The sequence below is a fragment of the Nerophis lumbriciformis genome, linkage group LG09 (genome assembly GCF_033978685.3).
Source record: "Nerophis lumbriciformis linkage group LG09, RoL_Nlum_v2.1, whole genome shotgun sequence".
NCBI lineage: Eukaryota > Metazoa > Chordata > Actinopteri > Syngnathiformes > Syngnathidae > Nerophis > Nerophis lumbriciformis.
Window position 1 is genome coordinate 1985952 of NC_084556.2, and position 10223 is coordinate 1996174.

Consider the following 10223-nt stretch of genomic DNA (forward strand, 5'->3'; position numbering starts at 1 on the left):
CAGAAAGCGGCTTGAAGATGATCCGTAAAACATCATCCATGCTACATTTTGACCAAATAACCACCATTACATGTTATGTAGACCACAAGGAAGTGTTTTACATTTAGAAAAAATAATAATAATATGACTCCTTTAATGCGCCTTGTAATCCGGTGCGCCTTATATATGAAAAAAACCTGACTCGACCCTATGGTCCAGAAAATACGGTGTATATTTTTTTGACCGTTAGTTAATCTTGACACGCTTTCGGTTGAATTTGTAGATCCTGGAGTCCAGCGTATGAAATAACCTCATAATGAGGCCATAACTCATGCTTTAATTGCCGTTAAATGAACATATTTTTAGACGCCAAATATCCCTTTGAAGATATTTTTAGTCGGATTAATACCCGCCGACCTAATTTTTTTCCCTCCTTTTAATCCTCCGTCGTGAGCTGTTATTTTTAGAGGCGACCACAGCGGCGTTCGAGTGTCCTCCTTTTGTGTCCGTCCAGGCCCGCTCGTAATCCTCTCCCTGGCGTGTTGTAGTTTGCGTTGTGCAGGTCGGCTCCGCTCTTGTCTTCTCCGTCCTTTTGTTGTCCGCCGTCTCATTTCCACGCCGGGCTCTCCGCCCATTGTCGCTGGAAGGCGTCTCTGTGACAGTCTGACTATGCCGTGCGTGTCCTCAGGATGGCAGGCATGATCGTGTTATGTGTGAAATGTACTTTCAAAAGGGGGATTGGGGGTGAAATCCTCCAAAAATATCGTGTTTTCACCCCTTTAACCCTTGTGTAATGTTCATATTGTTGTTACTCAGCCAGCGTTTGTGGGTCTGATGGACCCGTTGCTTTTTGTGGCTTTTAATGCCTCACAATCAAACACTTTTATGTTAAAATACTGAACGGATGTTTACCTTATCCCAATAAACATCTGCTTCATCCGGAAACAACAACAAATGTGTCCCCTGAAAAACTGTCCGACCGGAACTCTCTAGTAACTAAAGTTCCTTGGGTGAATAATGTCAACTCACTACACCGGTATGTTTTAGCGCTTTCATGGCGAGTTTACTGACAGATATAAGTAAGAACTTTACACTACTTTATATTAGAAATGGCAACAGTGGAGGATGAATGTCCCATAACAAGAAGATAGAGGAAAAGAAGAAGCTTATCGGCTACGGTGTCGGCACGAACTACAAAGGCGGACTCGCGCAATTTTCCAGGACTTATGCAGATCCCAAATACAGATCAACAGGTACCAGAAGGTTTGCATAATATTGCGAAACAAAACGCCAGATTATATGTCTTATCTTATACACACACCATAATAATACTCCTATGTTTAATGTGCCGACAATCCATCAAGCGGTGCGGCTTCATAGCTTACCAAAGTCGTACTAAAACATTTTAATAGATTTTTGAGCGCCCTGTGTAATGTTCTATATTTTCAATGGAACATATAACAGATGTTTACCTTTTCCCAATAAACATCTGTTCAGTATAGGGATGTCCGATAATGGCTTTATGCCGATATCCGATATTCCGATATTGTCCAACTCTTTAATTACCGATACCGATATTAACCGATACTGATATCGACCGATACATACAGTCGTGGAATTAACACATTATTATGCCTAATTTGGACAACCAGGTATGGTGACGATAAGGTCCTTTTAAAAAAATAAAATAAGATAAATAAATTAAAAACATTTTCTTGAATAAAAAAGAAAGTAAAACAATACAAAAACAGTTACATAGAAACTAGTAATTAATGAAAATGAGTCAAATTAACTGTTAAAGGTTAGTACTATTAGTGTGCTTACGGACTGTATCCCTGCAGACTGTATTGATATACAGGTAAAAGCCAGTAAATTAGAATATTTTGAAAAACTTGATTTATTTCAGTAATTGCATTCAAAAGGTGTAACTTGTACATTATATTTATTCATTGCACACAGACTGATGCATTCAAATGTTTATTTCATTGAATTTTGATGATTTGAAGTGGCAACAAATGAAAATCCAAAATTCTGTGTGTCACAAAATTAGAATATTACTTAAGGCTAATCCAAAAAATGGATTTTTAGAAATGTTGGCCAACTGAAAAGTATGAAAATGAAAAATATGAGCATGTACAATACTCAATACTTGGTTGGAGCTCCTTTTGCCTCAATTACTGCGTTCATGCGGCGTGGCATGGAGTCGATGAGTTTCTGGCACTGCTCAGGTGTTATGAGAGCCCAGGTTGCTCTGATAGTGGCCTTCAACTCTTCTGCGTTTTTGGGTCTGGCATTCTGCATCTTCCTTTTCACAATACCCCACAGATTTTCTATGGGGCTAAGGTCAGGGGAGTTGGCGGGCCAATTTAGAACAGAAATACCATGGTCCGTAAACCAGGCACGGGTAGATTTTGCGCTGTGTGCAGGCGCCAAGTCCTGTTGGAACTTGAAATCTCCATCTCCATAGAGCAGGTCAGCAGCAGGAAGCATGAAGTGCTCTAAAACTTGCTGGTAGACGGCTGCGTTGACCCTGGATCTCAGGAAACAGAGTGGACCGACACCAGCAGATGACATGGCACCCCAAACCATCACCCAACCATGCAAATTTTGCATTTCCTTTGGAAATCGAGGTCCCAGAGTCTGGAGGAAGACAGGAGAGGCACAGGATCCACGTTGCCTGAAGTCTAGTGTAAAGTTTCCACCATCAGTGATGGTTTGGGGTGCCATGTCATCTGCTGGTGTCGGTCCACTCTGTTTCCTGAGATCCAGGGTCAACGCAGCCGTCTACCAGCAAGTTTTAGAGCACTTCATGCTTCCTGCTGCTGACCTGCTCTATGGAGATGGAGATTTCAAGTTCCAACAGGACTTGGCGCCTGCACACAGCGCAAAATATACCCGTGCCTGGTTTACGGACCATGGTATTTCTGTTCTAAATTGGCCCGCCAACTCCCCTGACCTTAGCCCTATAGAAAATCTGTGGGGTATTGTGAAAAGGAAGATGCAGAATGCCAGACCCAAAAACGCAGAAGAGTTGAAGGCCACTATCAGAGCAACCTGGGCTCTCATAACACCTGAGCAGTGCCAGAAACTCATCGACTCCATGCCACGCCGCATTAACGCAGTAATTGAGGCAAAAGGAGCTCCAACCAAGTATTGAGTATTGTACATGCTCATATTTTTCATTTTCATACTTTTCAGTTGGCCAACATTTCTAAAAATCCCTTTTTTGTATTAGCCTTAAGTAATATTCTAATTTTGTGACACACGGAATTTTGGATTTTCATTTGTTGCCACTTCAAATCATCAAAATTAAATGAAATAAACATTTGAATGCATCAGTCTGTGTGCAATGAATAAATATAATGTACAAGTTACACCTTTTGAATGCAATCACTGAAATAAATCAAGTTTTTCAAAATATTCTAATTTACTGGCTTTTACCTGTATATTGATATATAATGTAGGAACCAGAATATTAATAACAGAAAGAAACAACCCTTTTGTTTGAATGAGTGGGAATGAGTGTAAATGGGGGAGGAAGGTTTTTTGGGTTGGTGCACTAATTGTAAGTGTATCTTGTGTTTTTTATGTAGATTTAATACAATAAAAAATAAAAAAAACGATACCGATAATAAAAAAAACGATACCGATAATTTCCGATATTACATTTTAACGCATTTATCGGCCGATAATATCGGCAGGCCGATATTATCGGACATCTCTAGTTCAGTATTTTAACATAAAACTGTTTGATTGTGAGGCATTAAAAGCCACAAAATGCAACGAGTCCATCAGACCCACAAACGCTGGCTGAGTAACAACAGTATGAACGTTGCACGGAAAATTTGCAGGGATTCTTCTTTTGTGTTTCTGCACGTGCGGTTCCCACACAAGGTTGCAACATCGTTTGTCAACACTGTCTGCTCTCATTTTCTCGCACATTTGACCCTCTGATGTTCTGTGTACCTACACTCTGTCCTCCTCCTGTCTAGGCCTGCTGTGTGTGTGTGTGTGTGTGTGTGTGTGTGTGTGTGTGTGTGTGTGTGTGTGTGTGTGGTACACAGAACATCAATTTCCACACTTCTATTAGCCCCGGGTCCAGTGGACCCGGACATCTTATATGTGATAGAAATGTGTAGGGGGGGTGTATGGTGTGTGGTCATTAAATATGTATTCTGATGTATGTTCTTCACAGAAAATGAGCCAAAGTCAGTGAGTCTCAGTTTGAAAAATTAATTAATTTTCATAAAAAATGAAAACGGGTCCCACAGACCCGAACACCACACAAGGGATCCTCCCAAACGGCTAACAGAACCTGTCCCTGTGTTCCGTCCTGGCAGCGGGAAGACGAAGGAGGACGTGACGACTGCGGCGGACATCAAGACCGAGGCCAACAACGCCACGGCCGAGGTGAAGACGGTCCCCAACGAGGCGCCCCAGACCAACGGGAACGAGAGCAAAGCGTAATCGCCTCAAGAAAAAAGGAAAAGGTCGGGTTCGGGTCGGTTACAAGGGGGGGGTTGGGGAGGGATGGTGGGTTCAAGGGTCACAGTCACTGAAACCTTAACACGATTTCGCACGTCGAAAAACAAAAAAACAAAAAAAAAACACCACCATTCCCTGGGAAAACAAAAAGAAAGAAAAATGTGTCTTCTGACCAGCAAAATGTACAAAAAGACTTTCATGCACATGCCTTAGTTCTCTTTCCGATACACACGACTCCACTCGTGCACCAAACATGCCAGGGGCCACGCGGAAAAGGAGGCAGAGAAAAGTTCGGAATGTTACAGGAATATAAGTCGAAATTGTTACCGGCGTGATAGTTGTGTTTTTACGAGAATAACGCCGTAATTTAACATCGTTAACGCCGTGAGTACGAGAATGAAATTGTATTTTTTAGGGCAATAACGACATAAGGTTACAAAATTACGAACTTCACAAAGGTGGTATTTTTCACCAGAATAACGGCGTAATATTGTACTGTTGTGAGGATTTTACATTGATAAACACGTCGTTTTACGTGAACAAATTTGCGATATCGCAGTGGAAAAAGGTAAAATAATAATTATGCAAAAATGTCTATTGGAGCTGACAAAAAAGTGAACTTTAAAAAAAAATTATGTTTGTTTAAATCACATGAATTGAATCAGAATATTATGCAAATAACGGTAAATATGGGTTAAGTAATGCGAGCATAAATGTTAACGAGCGTCGTTTGTGTGGGAATTTTCTTTGTTTTCGTAACGATTTTCGAAATTATTAGTTCATGAATATCAAAAGTAACGATTTTAAGGGTTTCTCTGGCAAAATGACAACTTTACTATTGTTACACTACAACTAATTTCTCGTAAGATCTTACGTGGGAAAAGTCATAATATCTCAACTTTAGCTTTGGCAAATTTCTGGTATGGCTTGTAACATTCAGATTTTTTTCCGTAACACTGTAAGATTACATCTTTATTTTCGTAAAATTACGACATGTTGTAATATTTTAACTTAAATCATGTAACATTTTTAGGGCAATAACGAAATAAGGTTACAGTTTGACAAAAATTATGAACTTTACAAAAGTCGTACTTACACCAGAATAAAGGCATAATATTGTACTGTAAAACACATCGTTTTACATAAACAAATTTGCGATATCGCAGCAGAAAAAGGTCAAATGTTCCCAAAAATAAAGTCAAATGTTTATAGAAATAACATAACCTTACAACAAGTTTTTAAAAAAACGTATTTCTTTATTTACAGTCACTAATTATTTAAACCCAGAAAAAAAGCACGGCAACGATTAAACAAACAGAAGCCATACAAGCAGCAGAATAAAACAAAACATAATTAAAACAATGATAATAATTATGCAAAAATGTCTATTTGAACTGACAAAAAAGAACTTGAAAAAAATTTAAGTCATCTTGAAAAAGTAAAGTTGGTTTAAATCACATGAATTGAATCAGAATATTGTGCAAAAAAACGGTAAATATGGGTTAAGTAATGCGAGCATAAATGTTAACGAGCGTCGTTTGTGTGGGAATTTTCTTTGTTTTCGTAACAATTTTTGAAGTTATTAGTTCATGAATATCAAAAGTAATTCACTCGCGAGCAAGCTTTTTTCTCATATTATCACGATTTTAAGGGTTTCTCTTGCAAAATGACAACTTTACTTTTGTTACACTACAACTCATTTCTCGTATGTGGGAAAAGTCATAATATCACAACTTTAGCCATGTCAAATTTCTGCTCGTAAAAATACAACTTCTTGCTTGTAACATTCAGATTTTTTCCTTGTAACACTGTAAGATTACAGCTTTATTTTCGCAAAATTATGACATTTTGTAATATTTTAACTTAAATCGTGTAATATTTTTAGGGCAATAACGACATAAGGTTACAGTTAAAAAAAGTTACGAACTTTACAAAAGTCGTATTTACACCAGAATAAAGGCATAATATTGTACTGTTGTCAGGATTTTACATCAATAAACACGTCGTTTTGCATGAACAAAAAGGTCAAATCTTCCCAAAAATAAAGTAAAATATTTATAGAAAAAACATAATATTTAAGTTTTTCGACCCAGAAAAAAAGCACGGCAACAATTAAACAAATAAAAGCCATACAAGCAGCAGAATAAAACAAAACATAATTAAAATAAAAATAATATTTTAAAAAAGTGAATTAAAAAAAATAAAAATAATAAAGTTTGTTTAAATCACATGAATTGAATCAGAATATTATGTAAAGCTCGGTAAATGTAAATATCACAAAAGTAAATTTCACAAATTTATGCAAGCATAAATGTTAACGAGCGTTGTTTGTCTGGAAATGTTCTTTGTTTTCGTAACAATTTTCTTGTGATATTTGAAGTTATTAGTTCTTGAATATCAAAAGTAATTGACTGTCCAGCAAGCTTTTTCTTCACAATATCACGATTTTAATTATTTCTCTGGCAAAATGACAACTTTACTTTTGTTACGCGACAACTAATTTCTCGTAAGATCTTACGAGGGAAAAGTCATAATATCACAACTTTAGCCATGTCAAATTTCTGCTCGTAAAAATACGACTTCTTGCTTGTAACATTCTGATTTTTTTCCGTAACACTGTAAGATTACATCTTTATTTTCGTAAAATTACGACATTTTGTAATATTTTAACTTAAATCGTGTAATATTTTTAGGGCAATAACGACATAAGGTTACAGTTAAAAAAAGTTACGAACTTTACAAAAGTCGTATTTACACCAGAATAAAGGCATAATATTGTACCGTTGTCAGGATTTTACATTGATAAACACGTCGTTTTACGTGAACAAATTTTTGAAAGGTCAAATGTTGATAGAAATAACATAATATACCAGCAAGTTTTTCGAAAAACGTATTTCTTTATTTATAGTCGCTAGTTATTTCAACCCAAGGGATGCATAACACAGAGGGGGGGAGCACGGCAACAATTAAACAAATAGAAGCCATACAAGCAGCAGAATAAAATAAAATATAATTAAAAGAATAATAATAATTATGCAAAAATGTCTATTTGAGCTGACAAAAAAGTGAACTTAAAAATGTTTTTTTGATAAAGTTTGTTTAAATCACATGAATTGAATCAGAATATTGGGCAAAGAACGGTAAATATACATTTCACAAAAGTAAAGGTTAAGTCATGCTACATAAATGTTAACGAACGTTTCTTTGTTTTCGTAACGATTTTTGCAGTTATTAGTTCATGAATATCAAAAGTAAGCTTTTTCCTCACAATATCACGATTTTAATTGTTTCTTTGGCAAAATGACAACTTTACTTTTGTTACACTACAACTCATTTCTCGTAAGGGTCCAACCTTACTGATTTTATGAGGGAAAAGTCGTATTATCACAACTTTAGCCTTGTCAAATTTCTGGTCGTAAAAATACGACTTCTTGCTTGTAAGATTACATCTTTATTTTGTATTGTTTTAACTTAAATCGTGTGATATTTTTACGGCAATAATGACATAAGGTTACAGTTTGCAAAAAATTACGAACTTCACGAAAGTGATATTTTCACCAGAATAAAGGCATAATATTGTACTGTTGTCAGGATTTTACAATAATAAACACATCGTTTTACATGAACAAATTTGCGATATCGCAGCCGAAAAAGGTCAAATGTTCCCAAAAATAAAGTCAAATGTTTATAGAAATAACAATATTACAGCAAGTTTTTCGAAAAACGTGTTTCTTTATTTTTTGTCACTAATTATTTCGACCCAGAAAAAAAGCACAGCAACAATTAAACAAACAGAAGACATACAAGCAGCAGAATAAAACAAAACATAATTAAAAGAATAATAATAATAATTATGCAAAAATGTCTATTGGAGGTGACAAAAAAGTGAACTTTAAAAAATAAAGTTTGTTTAAATCACATGAATTGAAGCAGAATATTATGCAAATTTAAATGTAAATTTCACTAAAGTAATTGTTAAGCAATGCTAGAATTTTCTTTGTTTTCGTAACGATTTTCTTGTGATATTTGAAGTTATTAGTTCATGAATATCAAAAGTATTTGAAGGAAGAGCTTGTTCCTCTTATCACGATTTTAAGGGTTTCTTTGGCAAAATGCCAACTTTACTTTTGTTACGCTTCAACTAATTTCTCGTAATATCTTACAAGTCATAATATCACAACTTAAGCCATGTCAAATTTCTGCTCGTAAAAATACGACTTCTTGCTTGTAACATTCTGATTTTTTTCCTTGTAACACTGTAAGATTACAGCTTTATTTTCGCAAAATTACGACATTTTGTAACATTTTAACTTAAATCGTGTAACGTTTTTACCTAACTACGTCAAGCTCGTAACATTACGACATTTAGCTAGTAATATTCTATCTTTTTTTTACGCCGGTATTAAAACTGTGTTCTCGTTGCTTTTTTATTCGGCGTGGCCCTTGCGTTACATGGCACTTCTCACAAATACGAAATAGATTTTGTATAATTTTCCGCTGTTGGTCCATAGCTTTACTTCACAGATAACTGCCTTTGTGCAAAAACGCCACACTTTTTAATGCGATCTTTTGCGATTTTTGTCGTAATGACGGATTGTGGCTCTCGTTTCCCTTTTTCTTGTTTTAATGAACTCATGTGCAGATATTATCGCCTTCTTAGCAATGTTTTTTAATTTTTTAAATGTGTTCATTTGCGGACTTAGTCATTAGGGCGTTAGCATGCCTGTTTTTGTTGTTGGTGTTTTTTGCGAAGTTACTGTATTTCTGTACATGTTGCTGTCATTGACTTCTTATTGTAATGTTATTATAATGAAGGATTCTGACAAAGTATGATTTTATTTTATTCTAAAATATGATGACATTTTTGGGTTCAACCCTGTCAACTACGGTAAAAAAAAAAATCTCACGCTACTTGTGTTACAGTTTTAATCTTCAATAACTTGTCAAACGACAACGACCGAAAATTGCGCTAGCATAACTGGACACGTTCGTACTTAAAGAGAAAACAATTAGTAGTGAAACTTCCGTTTGAAAAGTTCGTGTTTGACCATCGCGGAATGCCAAAAATTTTGCTAGCAACACTCGCCATTCAGTTTACGACATCGTAAACTTTCCGATCACGTGTATTTGTTGCCTAGGCCTTGGGGTATCTCATTCAACTTTTCGGGACATGGGAAAATCAAACCGTTTTTCGTGTTTTCGTTTAATTCAGGGCCTGCGACGACGCAACATTTATTGTTATTGTTAGTGTTACGGGCAGATGCGTTGACAAAAAAATATATATTTTCACGCAGTTTTGCGAATTTGTTATCTTTTTATCCCGCACAAGATCTTTGTTTGAGAATCAAGAACTAAAGTGAAAAAGCTAATGCTAATGCTAACAAAAAAATAATAATCATCTATCTTAAATTTTGTAAAAAAAAATGTTTTGTTTGATTTCTCCGAAAATAAGCAAAAAATTACAAAATAAAAATGATGAAACATGCTATAGCGAGGGAACATCGTTAAAAACTGTAATGCACGGCGTGAAAAATTTTACGTTACAGTTTTAATCTTCAATAACTTGTCAAACGACAACGACCGAAAATTGCGCTAGCATAACTGGACACGTTCGTACTTAAAGAGAAAACAAATAGTAGTGAAACTTCCGTTTGAAAAGTTCGTGTTTGACCGTCGCGGAATGCCAAAAATTTTGCTAGCAACACTCGCCATTCAGTTTACGACATCGTAAACTTTCCTATCACGTGTATTTGTTGCCT

The 10223-nt window shown here is 35.8% G+C and overlaps 1 protein-coding gene across 5 annotated transcripts in view; it reads left to right on the forward strand.

Moving 5' to 3' along the window:
* ncam1a (neural cell adhesion molecule 1a) overlaps positions 1-7384 on the forward strand; it is a 658018-nt gene extending 650634 nt beyond the window's left edge. For 4 of the 5 annotated variants that reach the window (XM_061962814.2, XM_061962816.2, XM_061962815.2 and 1 more), the window contains one exon: positions 4320-7384. In XM_061962814.2, the coding sequence (XP_061818798.2) occupies positions 4320-4446 (127 nt within the window). In that variant the 3' untranslated portion in view covers positions 4447-7384. The remainder of the gene's footprint in view (positions 1-4319) is intronic. The other variant, XR_012050597.1, reaches the window with a different exon arrangement.
* The last annotated feature ends 2839 nt before the right edge of the window (positions 7385-10223 follow it).